The sequence below is a fragment of the Schistocerca americana genome, chromosome 9 (genome assembly GCF_021461395.2).
Source record: "Schistocerca americana isolate TAMUIC-IGC-003095 chromosome 9, iqSchAmer2.1, whole genome shotgun sequence".
Lineage (NCBI taxonomy): Eukaryota > Metazoa > Arthropoda > Insecta > Orthoptera > Acrididae > Schistocerca > Schistocerca americana.
The window spans coordinates 320,912-345,313 of NC_060127.1; the positions used below are offsets into that span (position 1 = coordinate 320,912).

The window sequence follows — 24,402 nt, forward strand, 5'->3', positions numbered from 1 at the left end:
ACAGGGATGGTGGGCTGGACCCGAAGAAGGTCCTCACGCGTGGGGTCCGTTTTGGAACGCCGGACCTCGGAAGCTGGGGTCCGGAACGTTGCCCCGATGGACGCCTGAGAAGAGGATCGCTTCTCAGGTGGCGTGGGGGGGGGGGGGGGGGAGGAGGGGGAGGAGGAGGAGGAGGAGGAAGGGTGGCCCCTGGGACAGAGGGGGTGGGGGCCACGGGGGAGGAGGATTTGGAAGGGAGGGATTTGGGAGGCGGAGGCAGAGCCCCCTGATGGGCGGAGGAGGTGGAGGGGGGACAAGATAGGGGTGAGGATACTGTGGAAGGAGTGGACACGACTGAGGCAAACGAAGGTGTCAACGTCACGGGATGGAGGCGGTCATACTGCTTCCTGGCCTCAGAATAAGAGAGACCATCCAAAGTTTTTAATTCTTGAATCTTCTTCTCCATCTGATACGCGGGGCAGTCTAAAGATCTAGGCGAGTGGATGCCAGGACAATTGACGCACCGAGGCGGTGGGGTGCACGTATATGTTCCTCGCGAAGAGAACGTCCACAATCGCCACAAAGGGGCTCAGCCTCACACCGTGACGACATGTGCCCAAAGCGCAAACACCGAAAGCAGCGCATAGGAGGCAGGACGTAAGGTCACACATCGCACCGGTGGCACATCACCTTTACCTTCTCTGGGAGAACGTCCCCCTCGAAGGCGAGGATAAAGGCCCCGGTGTCGATGCGACGGTCTTTGGGGCTGCGCTGGACTCGCCGGACGAAATGCATGCCTCGGCGCTCCAGGTTGGACCTGAGCTCCTCATCAGATTGCAGCAGGAGGTCCCGATGAAAAATAACCCCCTGCGTTCTATTCAGTGCGAGATGCGGGACAATGGACACTGGGATGTCCCCTAGTTGGTCGCACGCCTGGAGCACCGCCGACTGTGTGGCGGAGGTGGTCTTTATAAGAACGGACCCTGAACGCATTTTACCGAGAGCCTCGATTTCCCCGAAGATGTCCTCGATGTGCTGGACAAAGAACATGGGCTTGGAGGTGGCGAACGTCCCCCCATCGGTCCGAGAACAGACTAAATAGCGGGGGAAGTACTTCGCCCCAAGCCGGCGGGCCTGTCCTTCCTCCCAGGGAGTGGCCAAGGGGGAAAGGGCAGGAGAACCAGAACCAGAGACAGTACCTTTCTTTTTAAAAGACTCGGCCACAGAGTGACCTGATACATGTTGATGTTTCATCTGCGAAACGTCCGCCCCGATACCACCCACTCCGACCAGGGGCTCTCCCTACGGGCGCCACCCAGCCTCGGCAAGAGCCACCTGGCAGGATGACCATTGTCGGGAGTCCTCATGCCCCAAGGAGACGGGCATCTACTCCTTGGCCAACGTGGGGAGAGTGGAGCTCAGGTATCGGCAGTACGATCCCTGTGTTGTCAGGGGGCTACAACCTAGAGGGTACATGACGACCCCACCACAACGGGCTGGCTACCATGCTGGATTTCGGGTGCCATGGAAAGTCCATCATGATCGTAGGGGGGGGGGGGGGGGGGGGGGGGGGGGGGTTATGGGCGCTCAACATCGAGGTCATCAGCGATGATCGTAGGTGCAGATGGGGACGCACTATGGGCGTAACTTGTGCAACCCATCGGGCGTTTAGGCCCAATTTGAGGAATAGTGGGTGTGGTTACAACGCCGTTACAATGCTGAGTGCCAAGGTCTTAGTGCACTGAGGACCAGTGATACACCACGTAAGGTGTCCATCCCCAAAAGGCTCGTAATTCTGTAGAATTTGGAAAAAAGGAGGTCAAACCCCAAGGGGGACCATCACATGGAAGGCCGAAACGGTTGAAACTCTTTTTAGTCGGCTCTTACGACAGGCAGGAATACCTCGGGCCTATTCTTACCCCGGACCCGCAGCGGGAGATGCTTTGCCTGTTGACATTCTAGTCCCTGCACACTTTGTCAGACCGTGTTCCTCTCATCCACTACCCATACACTACTATTCCTTCCCCTTCCCCTCCCGATTGCTACTTCCATCCCACACGATAGCTGTGTTCTGGCTCGAACTGTCAGAGTTGGCAGTCACGTGTGGACGAGGTCCGCTTGCTTGTGTGTAAGAATGGTGTTTGTTTCTCTTATGTCGATAAGGCTGTGGCTGAAAGCTTTGTGTTAAGTGTTAATTGTATCTGGCTGCTACTTAATGTGTGTTCTTTATGCTAAGTAGCAATCTATCTTTTCATACATTATTGCTATTCATACCTGAAGTTTCCATTGTGCGATACTGTGTTCTGTTAAGCGTATCTACGTCACGTGGCAGTCTGCTAAAGGTGAGTGGTTGCCTTTATTTTATGCATTATTCCATCTGGGAATTTACATTACTCTTGAACTTAATGTCATTCATGGCAATGGGGGAAAATTTTAAAAAAATTTAACATTTAAAGCTGTCAGTTTCTTTGAAAATATTAGCTCACTCAGTATGCCAAATGAAGAAATACAAGAACTGGGCAGGCAGCGACTTTACCAGTGACATTTAACATCTGTCAGCATTACATTTTTGAGCTTCCTACCCTAAAATTTAAATGAAGAGATTCTATTAAGACAATACTTTTTACTTTACATCTGGCAACATCACAATATTTAGGACACAGACTCTTCCTAAATCAGTCAATTTTGTTACCTCTCGAACCATCCTCTTGTACTCATCAATCTCGAGCTGATACTTCGGTGTAGTGATTCCAAAGAAGTCGGCAAGTGTTTCCCCCACGTAGTCGCAGGCTCGCAGAGTAGTGGACCCAGCAGAGACTGTCTTGTGCCACAGCCACGGTCCCCAGGACATCGTCGACTACAAAAGAAATCGCCACACTCGTCAACGCCACACCTACACTATACGAATAGTTTACAGTGTGGTGGCTGGGTAAAAGCCTCCAGATCTGCCGATATATCAGAGAGTAGCTGATCCACTGTTTTGGAAGCTGTAGTGCCATCTAGCAACTGGAGTACACGCGGGAAGCTACCTGCCAAAATATCGGCCAATTTGGAAGATTCCACCTGGCGAAGTAGTAAAATATTTTAACAAAGTACTACAGAGTTAAGATTGTGTTGCTGTAATCTCATATTAATGACATTTGACACTGAAGAGGGGCATCTACTTACTGGCCACATAAACAGTTTGATCAACAACGTCCAATAATCAAACTTGAAAATGCGGCCAAATCTACTTATCCATCAAGTGAAAGGGGAACCATAAAAAAAGAAATACATATGGGTAATACCTGCAGCTGCCGAGAGATAGAAAGTCCAGACTGAGATGCTAATGAAGGCAAGGTTCAGGAAAGTATTTGGACTAACCACCCTTCTATCTAAAAAACTGTTAATACTAGTCAATTTGCCATTCACAGCCCAGAGCAGTGATATATGTGACTACCTGCTGGAATACCCTACATTTAAATACCCACCCACTAGCACAGGTAGGTAAACAGTTGTGTGGGCAGTCCGACCATAGTGTATGCGACCATATTACACCACCGGAGTGGATGTGGGGAGGGCTGGATGTTCAAATCCTACAGCTCTGGAATATGTCTGAGGCAGAACACACGGACAAATCTGACCAGTCCACTATGAAAGGTACATGACGGGATCAGTCCTTGCGACCCTAGCAAAAAGCTTTCCTCGTCTATTTATAAAATGCAAGGTGTAAGAATAATATCAACAGTGTAGCTTTCCAGCAAGGTCACGTAAGTGCGAGCATCCCAACGTCTCATCGTCCTGCATCTTTACTACAGTAACTGTGTCCCAAACTGACTGCATCACTTTCACCTGCATACATCTGTTGAACAGTTTATAATGCACTGAGAGAATTGTAGTACATAAGTCTGTCATTGTTAAAAAACAACACCTGGCTCAGTGAAACACTGAGAAATTGCTGAGTGGTCATATATCAGAGCGCAATAAGGAAGAATTTTTAATTGTGAAAATACCCGAAAGCAGTATGCAACCCAAATCTACAGCCTTATCTATTTCAGGATGCTACTACAGCTCTTTCTATAAATAATTTACAAAGATCGGATATAACAGTAGATTCGGTACCTAACTTTTTTTTTTTGTCAATGGAATCTTATACTTTCTGCAGTGATTCCAAAAATGTATCTGTGGAAGCGGGAGTGTACATCTTATTCCCCTCCCCCCCCCCCCCCCCTCCCCACAATCAAATGCCTTGCAAGGCATCTTATTGTTTAATTCAGAGAGGACTTCATTTATGATGTTATACACAGTGAGTCATGGAAAGCTTAGCACCCATTTTATTTCGTGAACAATTCCAGATATAAAACAAGGTTTTTGGCAAATGATAGTACACCAAGTAGCTTTAAATTCTGTATTGATCAAGATACTGAGGCATTTTTTTTTTAACACAATGATGTACTTGTATAACGGCATCCGAAAGTGTTTGAAAAGACTATTACAGTGACATAAGCTTGTTAACACTACGATTGAAATTTTTCGTAAAAAGAATCAAAAATATACTCTAAAATTTAAGGGCAACTCTGGCGGAATCCGTTGTTGAGTTGTAAACACACTGACGCCACGGTATGTCATCGTATCGAGCCTTTCGATTGTTTACTTGTCTGGGCTGCGAACTAGCACAAGCTGGGTCATTTCTCCTTCAATATTCCTTGCATGCACACGTCTACCAGTGGGACAAAGGTAGACGTTCTACTTTTGTACAGCGAATAGTGGCAGGAGATGTATTGCCAACGAATGTGGGATGAGGCAAGGAGTATTATTCACATCTCATATTGACGTGAATTCTACCATTATTATCTGTCAATATACATATAATATTTAGTATATAACTTACTTTGTTGTCCTGTGACCTTACAATGAAATCCGGTTGTCAATTTCAACCGCGTAATTAATATAGTGATAAAGTTACAGATATGTAACATACCGGATCGACAGCCGCAACGGTGTCCAAAGTTTTCCCGTCAGATTCAGCGACACAAACCTCCTCTGCAGTGCATTCTTCTAAAATTCCATCGCTGAAATGTAGTATTCTCCTCGAGGTCTCTCTTGTCTACAAACCATACACGTATTTATGATACACATAGTCGTTCTTCTGACAAGCGCGTTTAATGGACAAGTATTGTAAATGGGCGTAACCCATGACCAAGCTGTGTCACCTGTGCATTATGTGAATCCATTAAAACGTCACTGAAAGTTCCCTCTGTTTCCTCCATTGCAGGTGTAGCAAATCAGATACCAAATCACAACACTGAAAAATAAAAGGTAAAATACACCTAACCTCCGCGTATTCACACATATATACAACGTCACAACAGTATATAATGGTCTATGGGTCACATTAAATCCAATGATCACTATGTGACATGACAAATACAGAATGCACAATGATCAGAGATGTACGTCATTCATCACTATCGATTATTTCCTTCTGAGTCTTCATTTATAAAAATTACCAAATAAGCAGCAACCAGTCGCAAAACCATGTTTTCTTTATTTACTTTTGCAAATCGATTTCAAATGATTAACACCCTTCATCGATGCTTTCAACGTATATGGTCCCTGAGTAGTAACACTATCTAAAGCACAGGTCAAACATAACATTTATTGTTCACAAATGTTACAATATGGTACATATTTTTTATTTGTCAAAATATGTTTCGTCAAAAGCTGAAAAATAAAACTATTATGCTAGCGTGGTCACACTACTGCAGCAATACCAGTTACCGAATCACGCACTGCAAAATACATATTCCTTTGAAAAATATTTATGAACCTAGTATTTTGATGACTATGTGATGTTCACGTTCACATTTTTATCTCGTAAAATAAGCAATATAATTGCCACAATTACCACAGGTGGTGTTGCTAAAAGGTGTCATTGGCGGCACTGTTCAATTCTGAGAATCATATGAATGCGGAAATGGCGAATGCTTCAAATGCGAGAATTCATCAAGGTAGGAACGGAAGGTATTTCGTTATAATGTAAAGGATTTTCGTAGCATATTTCTTATTCGGCGTGGTTATTTCATTACTTGAAATTTATCTGTAGTAAGCAGCATGTCAGAACTGGACGAAAATTTGCTGAGTATGGAAAACCTCGATAGGGCGTCTCCAGAATTGTGGCCCGAAAAAAGTGAGTATTGCTGAGAAATGTAGTTTTCATTTTGTGTTGCCAGCTAGTGTTTGTCTAAATAACTCGTTCGAATTTATAAATATGCAAAATGCTGTCTCTATGCTGCACATTGTCGTTTCGTTGTTTGTTGTAGTAATGAGACCCATTAAATATTTGTTATATTAGATTGGGTGTTAACCCTTAGGTAGGCTCGTGGGATGGATACCCACTTACGGGCGCCTGGGGTCATTTACGTCGCCGTGTACAGTACGTACGTACACGTTCAGTAATGGCAATTCTCGCTGTATGGCCTTCGAAATATTCTTCCATGATAGAGGAAACAAATAACTCATTTATAAGACAATAAAGGTGAACGATTTTATTGAATACGCTTGAAAATAAACAGTAGCACAGAGTATGGAGAATTTGTATTAATACTCCAAATACAGTTCATTCTAAATCATCGATACAAGTCTCCACATATTATGTTTGCATGAGCTTTGCACGTAAAGGATTTGCATGTTGCACGTCTCTGTGAAGGTTCTTCGTCATCTTTTTGTGGGGCTCATTTTGCACCTCCCACAAGAAGATCCAGGAGCATCAGTGACCACTCCAAACAGTTTTATATCCTCTCCTAAATGTAATTCAATTTTTGTTCCTGAAGGTCAAGGGAATGTTATCTATCCATTGCCACATTTTGATGTGGTTTTCAACCAATGATTCTCTCAAGATCCCTAGAAATTTTCTTCATAGCAGGTAACCTGTTTTCGGGCCATGTTACAGGCCTACAGCAAATGTTCATTTATACCTATTACATTTAGAAAATTGAAAAATATGGATAGTGGCCAACTTCTTGTTCATCTAACAATATTAAAATTTGTACTGAACTGATTGCATGTATCAACCCCACCTTTGGTACCGTGGTAAAAGGTGAGTATTTCGGTTGTTGCGTACGCACCAGTTGATAAGTTAATGGCTGCATTGTGATGCACTCTTAATAATAAAATTAGGCCACTTGTTATTTTTTGACAGTAACATATGATACTAAAGTCATATCTTTAGTAAATCCAAAGACACTGCTATACATTGTTTTATGCATACTAGGCTGAAATTCTGGTGAAATTTCACGCTTTTCATAAAGTGCCCACAACCGTTATCTTTTCATAAAGAGAAGCTGAACTAGGCTAGTTGGTAACTTGTAGACCAGTTGTCAAAAGTTATATTCCTGTTGATACCTGCAACAGGTTGTCAACCTGTTCACAGTTGATAATACAGTGTTCTCTTGTCCAGTTGTGTGCCTCCATATATATATATATCAAAGATGACTAAATAATTCATTGCGGTGTCTACTGGTGTGAAAAACCTTTATTCCATATCTTTCAGGTTTTTGCAGCAAATATTGTGTAAATGGACATTTCCCCCCTGAAAGGTATAAGCTCTTTGTCAGTTGTACAGTATTCACTTGGGCTGAATGCATTTTTACCATTATTATTTATAGCAGTGAGAAAGTCCCTTACAGGTGCTAACTTATGTTCTCTTCTTGTTTCATGGGTGTGATGTCATCAAATCTGATAATTCTAAGAAAGAATGTCTTCTTATAAATTGTCATAATTTAAATGATTAGAAGGGGCCATGGCCTTTTGTTGTCTGGTACCTTCAAATCCCCCCCACAAACCAACCAACCACTTTGAGTGGCTTTGCGAAGCAAAGCCAAATAGAGTAGTCTGAAAACAGTTTATTTTTTTCTCTTGCCTTATATTTGGCATCCCACTCTCTGGAATATTTATTTTTTACTGATACTGTGTATATATTGGTGAAATTTACTACTGAGGTCACTATATTTTCATCAAATGTAATAGAAAATGAATCGATGACAGACACTACAAGTACACCTTTCTTCCAGTGAATTGGGTTATGGTTATGGTGTTATGTTTCTGGGTTACGAGGGTTCTGGCTGGTATTTCCTTTTTACCATTTTACAGGTTTCTCTTTGGATACAAAAAAATTCTATCCTCCTGGCAGCCTGTTTTGGATTCAATTCCTTCTTGTTCTGTGTCAGAAATAAGATCTCTCCTCCGCGTAGTTCTCATCTGTTTCGTCCCTCTCGTGCCAACGAAATTCCTCCCATAGTTCTTTGGTTGTGCAGAATGCAGCCATCTGAAAATATGGTGACTGGAAATGGTACATTGGAAAAAATGATAATGAAGCATCTTAAAGGTCGTCAGTGCAACGAAATATATATAAAAGGTTGAAACGAATGTATATAGTACTTACTTCATTGTATCTCGGTAAGAATTACATCATTTACCCCAGTATGTATAGCGAATTAAAATTCTAAAAGCAACTCACCTCCATACCAACTGACACATTCCCAGGTGTGTGGGGTCAGAAAGGTCTTGCAAGGCTCACAACAACTAGATAGTAACTGGCAGGTTGACTGAAACACTCTAATGGCATACTGCAGTGAAGATGGGAAGGTACTGAAAATGTAAACAATGGCAGGTGGTGTGTATTAGGATGTGACAAGTTGGATCGTGCACGTAGACAAAAATGACCCCACACGTCCAGTAAAGGGTTAATTGAGAACCAATTTCAGCATATAAACTGCATTTTAGCCTTCATTCATTGAGTCATGAAGAGTGTAAAGATCTTGACATTCTTTTAAATACTTTACTGTTATGTAGTTTCTAATTTATAGAAATAGTCATTACTTAGTTTTAGCACTTAAACTGTGTTGTTAGTTCCAGGAATGTCAAATTTTGTAAATCAAACTGCAGCAGCTAATACTAGTGGCCAGCCTTGGAACAAAGAACTAGACAGTGAGGATATAAACTTGCTGCACCGTGAGTTACTGTGTTCTTATGGACTGATTAATTAATAAATTAATTACTTCATTCATCCACCTGTAGGCAATCTGCATTGTATGAATGTAGTCAAAATGTTCACAATTTTCAGATTATTTATACATACAGTGCTACAGAAGCGTATCTTAATACATTTAATATTGAAGCCTTTGTGGCCCAAGAAAGCAAAATATATTTTGGGAAAAAAATATAAAATAATTACACTAATAAGAATGAGAGGATTACTCTTGCATTTTTTTTTACTGCACGTGGTTTCGCTGTAAAATCACTAGTCCAGAATGAACAGTTCTCAGATATGGCAGTCAATCTGTTCGCAGTACAATGCAGGATAGTTCTTCACATTATTAACATACATGCCTACATCACACACTTCACAACTCCACTTAGTACGACTGGTATTAGCTGCTTTGTTACAAAGTACACATCTGTTGTTGTTGTTGTGGTCTTCAGTCCTGAGACTGGTTTGATGCAGCTCTCCATGCTACTCTATCCTGTGCAAGCTTTTTCATCTCCCAGTACCTACTGCAACCTACATCCTTCTGAATCTGCTTAGTGTATTCATCTCTTGGTCTCCCTCTACGATTTTTACCCTCCACGCTGCCCTCCAATACTAAATTGGTGATCCCTTGATGTCTCGGAACATGTCCTACCAACCGATCCCTTCTTCTGGTCAAGTTGTGCCACAAACTTCTCTTCTCCCCAATCTAAGGTTATTGAAACTTTTCCCATGTGCTATGTTGGGTTTGAATGAGTTCTGTTCCATTGGCAGTATCTTTCCACCATTTGGGGTTGACTTTGTAGTTCTCGAAAGACGTGCAGTGATTACAAGGTGACACACTAGGAATGACATGGATGTACCCTGTTCACATCTTTCTGTGAAAAAGGCTACTAGTTCACAACAGTCGCAGCATATGATGGCACCACTTTTTACTTTTTTTTGCCAGTTTCATGTAGGGATTTTATTATATCCATGCAGGTATCCCATATGAGGATTGTAATCTTTTACAGGTTGTAGGCACCATATCCCGGCACCTGTGCTGTCATTTTTTTTCTTGTGGATGTTGACGTGTCCTTTATGTTTTGTCAATTGGAGAAAAAGAGTTGCTTTTTTTAAAATCTTTCATAACATAGAAACAATTTCTTCTTCAGAACAGACAAATTGGAAGTCTCCTCTGTCCACCATCTTCTCACTGCTGAAATCTAAAGACATCCCAACTCACCCTCAGTGAACAGAGGTAATGAAGTAAAATAATTATTGAGAAATGCCTTGTGGTTCAATCGATGAAGGCTTTGTCGTAGTTTTGACACTAGCACCTTTATTTATTTTGTAGTGTTTCCTGCGGCTTTATAGTAAGTATCTTACCTCTTCCACATCCCAGAGGATCTCCTGACTATGAATCAATTGGAATGAGAAGTACATGTAATCTAACCTCATCTCAAACTGTAATATGCAGCTGTTTCCATTTGCTTGCAACAATATTTTATAACCCCTATTTGTTGGCCTCTGGGGTAAATATTGCTTCACACTGGAACAGCCAATGTATCTGATATTCAATCACACACTGGTTCTCTGTTGATTGAGAAGAGTGATAGAAAGGAGTGGAAATGTAGAAGAGGATGTACCTTGTATAATTTACCATAGCCACCTTCTCGTTTCTTGGGCTGCTGCTCATTGTCATTTACATTGTTGCCCAGCAACCAAGAAAATATATTTCATGAGAACACTGAATAAATGTAAGTAACTCACTTCACAGGATCAGAAGACCAGTGATGTTTATACTGGGTGATCTCTTTGTGCCCATTAGTAGAACAATAAACATTTCCAGATATTTGTATTAAGGCAAAATGGAAAAATAATGTCTTTGCCCCTAAACTTCCCATTACATTTACGTACCTTACAGACAGCTGTTGTGTGATGTAAAATCTCTACTTTATCACTTTAGTGTATATAAGTATTTGCTGTATAGGGGGGACAAAAGTAAAGCCCTATGGAAAAAAGACTGCAATTAATATACCACAAGTATATATGTATATAAAGTGGTTCCTTTGTATTGTATCATCTTATCATTCTGTGTTAAAATGTATTGAATTTTGTTTGTATTCACATATTTGTAAGTTCCATTTCCTTGAAATGGTTTCCTGTAAGCTGACATATTTGGACAATATCCATATAGTATTTATTGTCTACAGATGGCTAAATAAAATAAGTAAATAAATATTGCAAGAAATCTACATATTTCATCTTCATTTGTATGCACAAAATTTGTTGAGCCACCTATCTTTTGAATTGCATTTAGATTTGTTTCATATATTATTGTAAGTAACAACTGGAGGGAATAGTGTACAAAAGATTTGTGTTGGTGATTCTTTGCCCCCTTCAGCACTAGGATGTGTATTGTCACAACAGTCTTTTCAACCTTTGTAAATCAGAAACTGCTCCCATGTAACTGCATTATCAGCTGTTGTTTCCAACACTTGCTCTCGATATGGAGAATCACGTTAAGTTACCGACAACTATACTGGTTCATCATTGAAAATAAAATGGTTTAGAACTTGTATGTACTTCATTGTCAAAACTCAACTTTCACTATCAGATATACAAGAGTCGGTCACTTCGTATTGTCAATGGCAAGGAAAGCATATATGAAGAAGAGAAATTTGTTAACATCGAGTATAGATATCAGTGTCAAAGTCTTTCCTGAAAAGTACTTGTGTGGAGTGTAGCCATGTATGGACATGAAACATGGACGCTAAATAGCTTTGACAAGAAGAAGCAAATAGAAGCTTTCGAAATGTGGTGCTACAGGAGAATGCTGAAGATTAGATGGGTAGATCACATAACTAATGAGGAGGTACTGAATAGGATTTGGGAAAAGAGGAATTTGTGGCACACCTTGACTAGAAGAAGGGATCACCAATTTAGCAGTGGAGGAAAGCGTGGAAGGTAAAAATCGTAGAGGAATACCAAGGGATGAATACGCTAAGCAGATTCAGAAGGATGTAGGTTGCAGTAGTTACTCAGAGATGAAGAAGCTTGCACAGAATAGAATAGCATGGAGAGCTGCATCAAACCAGTCTCTGAGCTGAAAACCACAACACATTTCCATTAATATTTCAGTATCTAACTCACTTGCTTTGAATTTTCTTCTGGTGCAGTGGGCGAACACTCGAAGCAAAAAAAAAAAAAAAAAAAAAAAAAAAAAAAAAAAAAAAAAACCCACAGAATCCTCACTAACTGGTGTCACACTCTCCCATGGTTTAAACAAGCCTGTGGCCATTCATGCTGCCCTTCTCTGTATATGTTTAATATCCCCTGTTAGTCCTATCTGGTATGGGTCCCACACATTTCAGCAGTATTGTAGAACCAGTCGCACTAGTGATTTTTAAGCATTCTCCTGTGTAGACTGACGGTGCTTCTCCAGTACTCTACCAATAAACTGAAGTCTACAACGTGCTTTACCCACAACTGAACCCATGTGATCAGTCCATTTCATATCCCTACAGAGTGTTACACCGAGATATTTGTATGGGTTGGACAATTCCAACAGTGACTCATTGATATTGTAGTCATAGGACACTAAGCCTGTGGGGCCATTTTTTTTTTTTTTTTTTTTTTTTTTTTTTTTTAAGAGGAAAATTCTACATTTAGATTAAATTGCCAATCTCTGCACCACACTGAAGTCGTATCAAGATCTGACTGAATGTTTATCCAGCTTCTTTCAGGTATCACTTCATCATAGATAACTGCATGCTCTGCAAAAAGCCTGATTTTGCCATTACTAATGTGTACAGGGTAGTTAATATACAGTATGAACAGCCAGCCAGGGTCCCAACACGCTTCCCTCGGGCACACCCAGTGTTACTTCTACATCTGACCATGACTTTCCATACAAGATAACATGCTGTGCCCTCCCTACCAGAAAATCCTCAATCCAGTCACAAATTTCACTCGATACCTCATATGATGGTACTTTTGACAATAAGCGTAGGTCCAGTACTAAGTCAAATGCTTCTCAGAAGTGAAGAAACATTGCATGTACCTGGTTGTCATGATCCAGCGCTTTCAGTATGTCGTATGAGGAAAGTCTGAGTTAGATTTCACACGATCAGTATTTTCAAAACCTGTGCTGGTTGGCATTGAGGAGGTCATTGTGTTAAAGACACCTCGTTTTGTTGGAGCTGAGAATATGTTCTAAGATTTTACAACAAATTGACATCAAGGATATTGGATGGTAATTTTGTGAATCGCTTTTAGTGCCCTTCTTGTAGATGCGTGTGACCTGTGCCTTTCTCCGTGCACTGGGCACGGTTTTTTGTTCGAGGGATCTATGATGGATACAGTTAGAAGAGGAGCTCACTTGGCTGTAAATTCAGTATAGAATCTGACAGGGATTCTGTTTGGGCCTGGAGCTTTGTTCAATTTCAACAGCTTTATCTGTTTCTCAACACCATTGAGACTAATACTTATTTCATTCATCTTTTCAGTGGTACGAGGATTAAATTGGGACAATTCTCCTGGGTTTTCCTTTCTAAAGGGACATTTGAAAGTGGAGTTAAGCATTTCACCTTTTGCTTTGCTACACTCAGTTTCAGTTCCTGTTTCATTTGCTAAGGACTGGGCTCTAACTTCGGTGCCACTAACAGTCTTTACATACAACCAGAATTTCTTTCGGTTCTGTGAAAGATCACTTGACAATATTCTGCGACAGTAGTCATTGAAGGCTTCATACATTGTTCTCTTGACAGCTAGTGCATTTCATTTAGCATCCCTCTATCTATAGCCCTACACTTTGTTTTACACCTATTCTGTAGTAATCTCCGTTTCCTTAGAAGTTTCTTTACGGGAATAGCATACCGCGGAAATTCCGTATCGCTATGATCTGTTCTACTGGGTATATATCTATCCAGTGCATGGTCAACTATTCTATTAAACTTCAGCCAGAGATCCTCTACATGCTCCTGCCCTGTGTTGAAAGTTAAAAGATCCTCATGAACATTGAGATACGGCACTTCTGACTTTTTTTTATCTAGTTGACTGAACATGTATTTCTTTCTGCGTGTTTTAGTTGCCTGTGTCCTCAGAGCCTTTTGAAACCATGACTGAATAAAATCTTCTTGGTTTTCAAGCCGCGTCAATTCAAATCAAATTCTTGCGCTAGTTCCACCATCATCACTAAAGTAAAACTACTGACTGCCAGTACTGGCATTATTTCTCACTTACATACCTACATTTATGGCTGCTGGCACCAATCAGAGAGGGCCAAAACAATGTGTGTGTGTGTGTGTGTGTGTGTGTGTGTGTGTGTGTGTGTGTGTGTGTGTGTGTGTGTGAGAGAGAGAGAGAGAGAGAGAGAGAGAGAGAGAGAGAGAGAGAGAGAGAGAGAGAGAGAGAGAGAGAGACGAGTTGGGCAGCTCATAGCTGCTCTGGCCCACCGAGGGAGCGATTGACGTTAGGTGGCGCGAGGGGTCGGCGCCACATTCGAAACTGCCGCTCCCGCCTCCCTACAAGCGTTAAGCATTCGTTGTTGCTTCCTTTCAACATACTCAGTGAATAGACCTTGTCTCTGTTGAAATTGTTGCTGTTCATTCTAATTTCAGCCACCTCCTTTGTAAAGGAGTCCCAGTATGTTGACACATGAGCCAAGACTCTCGTGTTCTCAAGCTGTATTTTGTGTCCATTTTCAAGGCAGTGCTCAGCTGTGGCTGATTTGTTGAGCTGCCTTTGCGTAATATTTCTCTTGTGTTCTGTACAACGCCCCGCAGCTCTGCGAATTGTCCGCACTAGATAGATGCGGCCGCACTCGCAAGAAGGGACACCATACATACCAGGCACATGAATAGCTATGTCATCTTTAGCAGGGCATTTGTAATGTCTCTTTTGCGGTAGCCATTCTACCTGAACACACAGCTCAAATGCTGCAATTAAGGCTGTAGGTGGTCGTCGTCAGAAATAACTTTGGCTCTCTGTATTAACATGTTGAAGACCACTTCATTTTGTACAGGGTGGTGAAAACTACTGGTGTTCAAATATCGATCAGTGTGCATCAGTTTCCTGTGCACTGAATGACCAAGGCAGCCTCCTGCCTTCTGCCCAACTAAAACCTCCAAGAATGCTAGCTTGCCATCCTTCTCCATCTCGATGGTAAATTTAATGTTGGGATGGACACCGTTCATGTGATCCACGAACTGCTACAGTGTATTCTCACCGCGAGTCCAGATGAGGAAGGTGTCATCAACATGCCTAAGGAGCGAGATGGACGCAACACCAGGGGCAGAGCCTGCTCCTCAAAGTGCTCGATGAAGAAATTCTCAACTGCAGCGGACACCGTCTGCGGATGCATTGTTTCGGCCCACTCTAATTGGTGCCAGTGGCCATAATCATAGGTATATAAGTGGGGAATAATGCTAACCCTGGCAGTCAGTAGTTTTACTCTTGATGACAACAGTGGAGCTAGCCATTGAAAGCTCAAGAATTTGATTCAAATTGTTGTGGCTTGAAACCCGATAAGTAGTATTAATACATGTAGTTGCTTTCTTTGTCAACAGTGAATTTAGTGATTGCTATTGTTAGTTCCATAAATAGTTCTACTAGTGTAACTGAACTTCGGTAACGTAGACGTAGATCATTGGCACAGCGGAAAGTTCCACAGGACTGGAAGAAGGCCCAGGTCATAGCACTCTATAAAAAGGGTAGAAAATCGGATGCACATAATTACCGGCCAGTTTCACTGACAGATTTGTTGTAGAATCGTGGAACATATTTTGTGTTCTGACATACTGACGTTTCTAGACTCTGAGAAGCTCATTTGCAGAAAACAGCACTGTTTTAGGAAACAGCAGTCATGTGAGACACAGCTGGCCCTCTTTGTGCATGATGTACAACAGGCTCTAGATACTGTCTCCCAGCTTGATGCCATATTTCTCGACTTTCGAAAGGCGTTAGACTCAGTTCCGCACTGTCGCTCGCTCCAAAAAATGTGTGCTTACGGTCTATCTGATGACATATGCAGTTGGATAGAAAGTTTTCTAACCGACAGAGAGCAGTATGTCGCCCTGAATGGGGTGACTTCGACAGAAACGAGTGTAACTTCACATATGCCCCAGGGCAGCACAATAGGTCAGCTGCTTTGTACGATTTACATAAATGATCTGCTTGATGGTATTGACAGTGGCATTAGACTGTTAGCCGATGATGCTGTAGTCTACAGGAAAGTAGTATCACGTGAAAGTTGTGTACAAATCAATAAGGATTTGCAAAAAATAAATGCTTGGTGTAATGACTGGCAGTTATCTCTCACTATTAGTAATTGTAACCTACTGCGTATAACCGCAAAAATCCCCATTAACCCTGTGGTGCATAGTGTCCACTACAGTGGACAGCTGTTAATGGTCGTTTCTTTGGCATTTTCAATGAGTCCTGAGGCTGCAAATGCACACAGTTCATTGCAGTGGGCACTACCTACTAGTGTTGTGTCCTGCATGCATTTTCGACCTCATGACTGATTGAAAACAGAGAATTGACCATTAAAAGTTGTCCACTGCAGTGAAATTCATGCAACACAGGGTTAATATAAGACTACAAAATAAATGCCTGGTCTTCGGAAGCAGTAACATCCGTCAAGTATCTGGGTGTGATTATTTGAAATGATCTCAAATGGAATGATCAGATTACACAAGTAACGGGCAAGGTGAACTCTAGATTGTGGTTTATTGGTAGAATCCTGAAGCGTTGCAGTCCTTCAACAAAGGAAATTGCTTACAATACTTTAGTTCATCCAGTCTTGATAGTATTGTTCGCTTGTATGGGACCCTTACCAGTCGGGTCTGATTCGAGCGATTGAGAAAGTCCAAAGATTATTTTAGCCATCGCAAGAGCATTACAAATTTCATAGAAAGGTTGAAGTGGGGCACACTTGGAGATAGACGACGTGCCAAACGGAAGGGGCTGCTCACTAAATTCCGAAATTCGATCTTCACCGAGGATTTAGAGCGTATATTATTACCACCAACTTTCAAATCGTGCAATGATCACCATTCAAAGATAGGGAAATTAGAGCTCATACTGAGGCATTCAGCCAGCCGTTTTTCCCTTGTGCGATCCGCGAGTGGAACGGGGGGGGGGATATGACTTTTCCGCGAATTGTGCCCTCCGCCATACAGTGTTTGGTAGCTAGTGGAGTATATATGTAGATGTTTAGTTTTTTCCCCCAGTAGCTGTAAAATTTTACCATGAGTAAGTAGTGTGGGCTCTGTGTAGGTTTATGAGTAGTGGGTTACAGTGTGGAATTTGTTCAAAGTATTTTCATTGGGGAGGGGGGGGGGGGGGGGGGGGAATGCAGTGCAATCACTCGCAGAAAAATTCCTGTATTCCTGTAGTAGTTGGTGTTGGATCTGCACCTTTTTTAGACTGAAGTCAGCTAATATGTATACCTGCTTAAAGGAAGTCCCTCTAACTAAGGGCTCACCTTCAGAGGATGTAATGTTTCCAAGTAGAGAAGGAATTAGCATATTTCATCAAAATATAAGAGATATTACAAATAAAGTTAGTGAACTGCTTATAGGTGTTGAGTATGAAATTATTGGTATATAAGAGCACCACTGAAATGATTTGACAATTCAGAGGCTTCCCTTACCAGGATACAGATTAGCTGGCAGTTTTCAAGAAATTACTTGCGGGCTGGGGGAGTACCTATGTACGTATATAAAAAAAAGGGGGGGGGCAGTTGAATTTAGTGAAACTAAACTTCTAGTTGTTGTTGTATAGGCCCCCCTAACTCTGATTTCAGATCATTTCTGCTCAAGCTAGAGGGGGTACTTGATTCATTTGTAGGAAATACCAGAAATTAGTCGTGGTGACTTGAATATAAATTTTGTATATGATGGGGCAAGAAAAAGGATGTTGGTATATCTCATATATTCATATGATCTGATGCAGACTGTTTTTTCCAACTAGGGTGCAGGGGATCAGTAGCACAGCCATAGGCAATATTTTTATTCATTCTTCATTACTAGATGGGCATTCTGTTAGTAAAAGGGTGAATGGCCTTTCAGACCGTGATACACAAATTTTAACACTGAAAGGCTTTAGTACTCAAACAAATATCACATTTAATTACAAACTATGTAGGAAAGTTAATCCAACAACAGTAGTTTTTTAAACCATGTCAAGGAACAAGAATGGCAGGATGTTTATAGTGCCAATAACATAGATGGTAAATATAATGCTTTCCTTAACACATTTCTCATGCTCTTTGAGAGTTGCTTTCCATTACAACATTCTAAACGGGGTACTAGCAGTAATAGGCAGCCCGGGTGGCTGACTAGTGGGATAAGGATATCATGTAGAACAAAGCGAGAATTATATCAAAATGTTAGAAGTAGTCACAATCAAGCTGCAGTATCCATTACAATCAGTATTGTAAGGTGCTTAATAAATGTTATTAGGAAGGCAAAGAGTATGTGGTATGCAAATAGAATAGCTAACTCACAGGATAAAATTAAAACCATATATTTAGTTGTGAAGGAAGTGTCTGATCAGTAGCACAAGGTCGGCGATATAGTCAGTTCGCAGTAAAAATATTTCTGTACTGATAAGTCAAATATATGTACAGTATTTAACAATCATTTTCTGAGCATTGCTGTAGAATTAAATGAAAATTTAAGTTTCTTCAGGGAATCATAAAACTTTCTTGGCAAATGCTTTTCCGAGATTGATGTCTGAAGTACTCAACTACGATACAGGCAAGAGGGAGCTAGTCAATAATTAAGTCACTGAGAACTAAGGACTCTCATGGTCATGATGGAGTGCCTATCAGAATATCAAAGTACTGTGCTGCACATGTTAGCCCTGTATTTAGCCATATTTGTAATTTTACCTTTAGGAATGGTCAGTTTCCTGAACAATTAAAGTTCTCAGTAGTAAAGCTGCTTTATAAAAAAAGAGAAAGGGATAATGCAGATAATTTTAGACCTGTTTCTATACCATCAGTGTTTGCTTAAGTTATTGAAAAGGCCATGTATGTAAGAATAATTGATCATTTTATATGTACTGTTCGACTTTAGAAGTCATATAACAACTGAAAGTGCTATATTCTCTTTTCTCTGTGAGGCACTGAACACGTTAAACAAAAGGTTTTGAATGCTAGGAATATTTTTTGATTTAACTAAGGCATTCGATTGCATTGATCATAAAATACTGCTCCAGAAGTTGAACCATTACAGAATATGGGAAGTAGCTCGCAGTTGGTTCACCTCTTACTTTACCAGCAGACAGCAAAAGGTAATTATTCACAATAATGGGAGTGGCTGTGATGGGGGTTCTGAGTGGGGGTACGGTCAAGTGGGGGGTGCCCCAGGGATCAGTGTTGGGGCCACTCCTGTTCCTTATTTATATAAATGATATGCCCTCTAGTATATGGGTAACTCTAAAATATTTCGGTTTGCTGATGACACTAGCTTGGTAGTAAAGGATGTTGTGTGCAGCATTGGCCCGGTTTCAAATAGTGCATTTCATGACGTAAGTTCATGGCTTGTAGAAAATAAATTATCACTAAATCACAGTGAGACTCAGTTTTTACAGTTTCTAACGCACAATTCAACAAAGCATGACATTTTAATTTCACGGAATGGGCATGTTGTTGTTTTTGTTGTGGTTGTGGTCTTCAGTCCAGAGACTGGTTTGATGCAGCTCTCCATGCTACTCTGTCCTGTGCAAGCTTTTTCATCCCCCAGTACCTACTGCAAGCTACATCCTTCTGAATCTGCTTAGTCTATTCATCTCTTGGTCTCCCTCTATGATTTTTACCCTCCGTGCTGCCCTCCAATACTAAATTGGTGATCCCTTGATGCCTCAGAATATGTCCTACCAACCGATCCCTTCTTCTAGTCAAGTTGTGCCACAAACTTCTTTTTTCCCCAATCCTATTGAATACCTCCTCATTAGTTATGTGATCTACCCACCTAATCTTCAGCATTCTTCTGTAGCACCACATTTCGAAAGCTTCTATTCTCTTCTTGTCTAAGCTATTATCGTCCACGTTTCACTTCCATACATGGCTACACTCCATACAAACACTTTCAGAAAAGACTTCCTCACACTTAAATCTATACTCGATGTTAACAAATTTCTCTTCTTCAGAAACGCTTTCCTTGCCATTGCCAGTCTACATTTTATGTCCTCTCTACTTCGCCCATCATCAGTTATTTTGCTCCCCAAATAGCAAAACTCCTTTACTACTTTAAGCGTCTCATATCCTAATCTAATACCCTCAACATCACCCAATTTAATTAGAGTACATTCAATTATCCTCATGTTGCTTTTGTTGATGTTCATCTTATATCCTCCTTTCAAGACACTGTCCATTCTGTTCAGCTGCTCTTCCAGGTCCTTTGCTGTCTCTGACAGAATTACAATGTCATCGGCGAACCTCAAAGTTTTTATTTCTTCTCCATGGATTTTAATACCTACTCCGAACTTTTCTTTTGTTTCCTGTACTGCTTGCTCAATATACAGATCGAATAGCATCGGGGATGGGCTACAACCCTCTCTCACTCCCTTCCCAACCACTGCTTCCCTTTCATGCCCCTCGACTCTTATAACTGCCATCTGCTTTCTGTACAAATTATAAATAACCTTTTGCTCCCTGTATTTTACCCTTGCCACCTACAGAATTTGAAAAAGAATATTCCAGTCAACATTGTCAAAAGCTTTCTTTAAGTCTACAAATGATGGAAACGTAGGTTTGCCTTTCCTTAATCTTTCTTCTAAGATAAGTTGTAGGGTCAGTATTGCCTCCCGTGTTCCAACATTTCTACGGAATCCAAAGTAATCTTCCCTGAGGTCGGCTTCTACCAGTTTTTCCATTCCTCTGTATAGAATTTGTGTTAGTATTTTGCAGCCGTGGCTTATTAAACTGATAGTTCGGTAATTTTCATATCTGTCAACCCTTGCTTTCTTTGGGATTGGAATTATTATATTCTTCTTGAAGTCTGAGGGTATTTCGCCTGTCTCGTACATCTTGCTCACCAGATGGTAGAGTTTTGTCAGGGCTGGCTCTCCCAAGGCTCTCAGTAGCTCTAATGGAATGTTGTCTACTCCCAGGGCCTTGTTTCGATGTAGGTCTTTCAGTGCTCTGTCAAACTCTTCACGCAGTCTCATATCTCCCATTTCATCTTCATCTACATTCTCTTCCATTTCCATAATATTGTCCTCAAGAACATCACCCTTGTATAGACCCTCTACATCCTCCTCCTACCATTCTGCTTTCCTTTCTCTGCTCGAAACTGGATACCCATCTGAGCTATTGATATTCATGCAAGTGGTTCTCTTTTCTCCAAAGGTCTCTTTAATTTTCCTGTGGGCAGTATCTATCTTACCCCTAGTGAAATACACCTCTACATCCTTATATTTGTCCTCTAGCCATCCCTGCTTAGCCATATTGCACTTCCTGTCGATCTCATTTTTGAGGCGTTTGTATTCAGTTTTGACTGTTTCATTTCCTGAATTTACGTATTTTCTCCTTTCATCAATTAAGTTCAGTATCTCTTCCGTTACCCAAGGATTTCTATTAGCCCTCGTCTTTTTACCTACTTGATCCTCTGCTGCCTTCACTATTTCATTCATCAAAGCTACCCATTCTTCTTCTACTGTATTTCTTTCCCCCATGCTTTTCAATTGTTCCCTAATGCTCTCCCACAAACTCTCTACAACCTCTGGTTCTGTCAGTTTATCCAGGTCCCATCTCTTTAAATTCCCACCTTTGTGCAGTTTCTTTAGTTTTAATCTAAAATTCATAATCAATCGATTGTGGTCAGAGTCCACTTCTGCCCCTGGAAATGTCTTACAATTTAAAACCTTTGGCTATGATTAAGTTATGCTCTGTGCAAAATTCTACCAGGCAGCTTCCTCTTTCATTCCTTACCCTCATTCCATATTCACCTACTATGTTTCCTTCTCTTTCTGTTCCTACTCTTGAATTGCAGTCACCCATGACTATTAAATTTTCGTCTCCCTTCACTACCTGAATAATTTCTTTTATCTCGTCATACATTTCATCAATTTCTTCATCTGCAGAGCTAGTTGGCATATAAACTTGTACTACTGTGGTAGGCGTGGACTTCGTATCTATCTTGGCCACAATAATGTGTTCACTATGCTGTTTGTAGTAGCTTACCCACATTCCTATTTTTTTATTCATCATTAAACCTACTCCTGCATTACCCTATTTGATTTTGTATTTATAACCCTGTATTCACCTGACCAGAAGTCTTGTTCATCCTGCCACCGAACTTCACTAATTCCCACTATATCTAACTTTAACCTATCCATTTCCCTTTTTAAATTTTCTAACCTACCTGCCCGATTAAGGGGTCTGACATTCCACACTCCGACCCGTAGAACGCCAGTTTTCTTTCTCCTGATAACAACGTCCTCCTGAGTAGTCCCCGCCCGGAGATCCGAATGGGTAACTATTTTACCTCCGGAATATTTTACCCAAGAGGACTCCATCATCTTTAAACCATACAGTAAAGCTGCATGCCCTCGGGAAAAATTACGGCTGTAGTTTCCCCTCGCTTTCAGCCGTTCGCAGTACCAGCACAGCAAGGCCGTTTTGGTTAGTGTTAAAAGACCAGATTAGACGATCATCCAGACTGTTTCCCCTGCAATTACTGAAAATTCTGCTGCCCCTCTTCGGGAACTGCACGTTTGTCTGGCCTCTCGACAGGTACCCCTCCGTTGTGGTTGCACCTTTGGTACGGCTATCTGTATAATTGAGGCACGCAAGCCTCTCCACCAACGGCAAGGTCCATGGTTCATGGAGGGGAGAATGGGCATATGATTAGTGAAACTGAACAGTTCAAATTTCTGGTTGTTCAGATAGATAGTAAGCTGTTGTGGAAAGCCCACATTTAGGATCTCGTTCAAAACTTAATGCTGCCATTTTTACTATTCGAACGGTATCTGGAGTGAGTGATCGTTTGACACGAAAATTAGTCTACTTTGTTTATTTTCATCCGCTAATGTCATGTGGTATCATATTTTGGGGAAACTCTTCCTATTTTGAAAGGATTTTATTTTATTTGTTTATCTTTTTTGCTCAGAAACAGACTTTTCAGGCAATAAGTGGTGTAAGTTCACGAGTCTCTTGTCGACCCATGTTCACGAGTCTGCGTATTTTGACATTGGCCTCTCAATATAGATGTATTCCTTACTGTCATTTGTTGTTAACAATATTAGCTTATTCCCAAGAATAAGCAGCTTTCACTCATTTAATACTCGGCAGAAATCAAACCTGCATTTGAATTGGACTTCCTTAAGTCTTGTGCAGGAAGGTGTGCAGTATACTGCTGCATCCATTTTCAGTAAGCTACCACTCGACTTCAAAAATCTTAGCAGTAGTCCACATGCTTTCAAATCAAAACTGAAGAGTTTCCTCGTGTGTCACTCCTTCTATTCTGTCGAGGAGGTCCTTGAAAAATTCAGCTGATTCTTGTTGTATTGTTGATTATATTTACTTAAACTTATGGCTTGACTTTTTTGGGTTCATAAACATTTTATTTTTATCTGTTATTACTTTTATGTTGTAATTCACATATTGACGCGTTCCATGACCTTGGAGATTTGATCCTCAATTTGGTCCTAAGGAACTTATCGTGCAAATAAAATAAATAAATTTTGTTCAGCCATGCCACCGTGAAAGACTCAGAGGACACGTATCTTTACTCTACATTGAGGACGTTATGCTCAGTGTGAGACTGCTGGAAAAGGTGCGGAAAAAATCACATCTGCAAAGTTCTTTAGCATTTTTGCAACAAAAGAGGTATTTCCTCACTTTTGCTCTAATTAAGCACCATATCGGAACTGCTGCAGTGGGCAGAATTTTCGAGAGGACAAGTCACGCTGTAGTGAGACAGCGGATACAGCGGACAAGATATGAACTTGATCATAATGCCAGAAACCTGTTTGATTGTTATCAACTTTGTCGCCATTCGATTGGGGGTGGGTAGATGAAGTCACTGCAGCATAACAGCGTGCTAGTTTGTGAAAGACAGTGTGTGAGCAGTGTTAAAAGTTTGATTGCCGAACTGACATGGGATTGATAAGATCCACAGAACGGTTGTTAATCTCACCAAACAAGAATTGAAGGGCGGCTCTGTGGTAGCGCTGAATAAAGGCCTTAATTTTTCACCAGTCCCGTGACATCTGCCAATTTTAGAGATTATTAGTTAATAGAGCAGTGCATTCGGCATCTCTCACACAACGCACGTGAGGGCGTCAGACTAACTGCCAGCAATATATTGTCAAAAGCTAAGCCACCGAAATCAAACATTATCCAGGAGGAATGACGTGGTTTACGCATATTGCGTGAGAATGAGGACTTGGTTGTCGTGCGAGCCCACAAAGGAAATGCC

The 24,402-nt window shown here is 41.2% G+C and overlaps 2 protein-coding genes across 4 annotated transcripts in view; one reads left to right on the top strand and one right to left on the bottom strand.

Annotated features, from left to right (window-relative positions):
• The window catches only part of LOC124550847 (protein FAM177A1), a 34,554-nt gene extending 29,023 nt beyond the window's left edge, over window positions 1-5,531 (bottom strand). Inside the window, exons 1-4 of one of the 2 annotated variants that reach the window (XM_047125576.1) lie at window positions 5,469-5,531; window positions 5,172-5,263; window positions 4,940-5,065; window positions 2,672-2,836 (exon numbers count right to left, since the gene is read on the bottom strand). In XM_047125576.1, the coding sequence (XP_046981532.1) occupies window positions 2,672-2,836; window positions 4,940-5,065; window positions 5,172-5,228 (348 nt within the window). In that variant the 5' untranslated portion in view covers window positions 5,229-5,263; window positions 5,469-5,531. Of the gene's footprint in view, window positions 1-2,671; window positions 2,837-4,939; window positions 5,066-5,171; window positions 5,390-5,468 lie in introns of those variants that run through there. The other variant, XM_047125575.1, reaches the window with a different exon arrangement.
• Window positions 5,532-5,838: 307 nt separating this feature from the next.
• The window catches only part of LOC124550848 (protein lin-52 homolog), a 65,224-nt gene continuing 46,660 nt past the window's right edge, over window positions 5,839-24,402 (top strand). Inside the window, exons 1-3 of one of the 2 annotated variants that reach the window (XM_047125578.1) lie at window positions 5,839-5,969; window positions 6,065-6,148; window positions 8,869-8,970. In XM_047125578.1, the coding sequence (XP_046981534.1) occupies window positions 5,924-5,969; window positions 6,065-6,148; window positions 8,869-8,970 (232 nt within the window). In that variant the 5' untranslated portion in view covers window positions 5,839-5,923. Of the gene's footprint in view, window positions 5,983-6,064; window positions 6,149-8,868; window positions 8,971-24,402 lie in introns of both variants that reach the window. The other variant, XM_047125577.1, reaches the window with a different exon arrangement.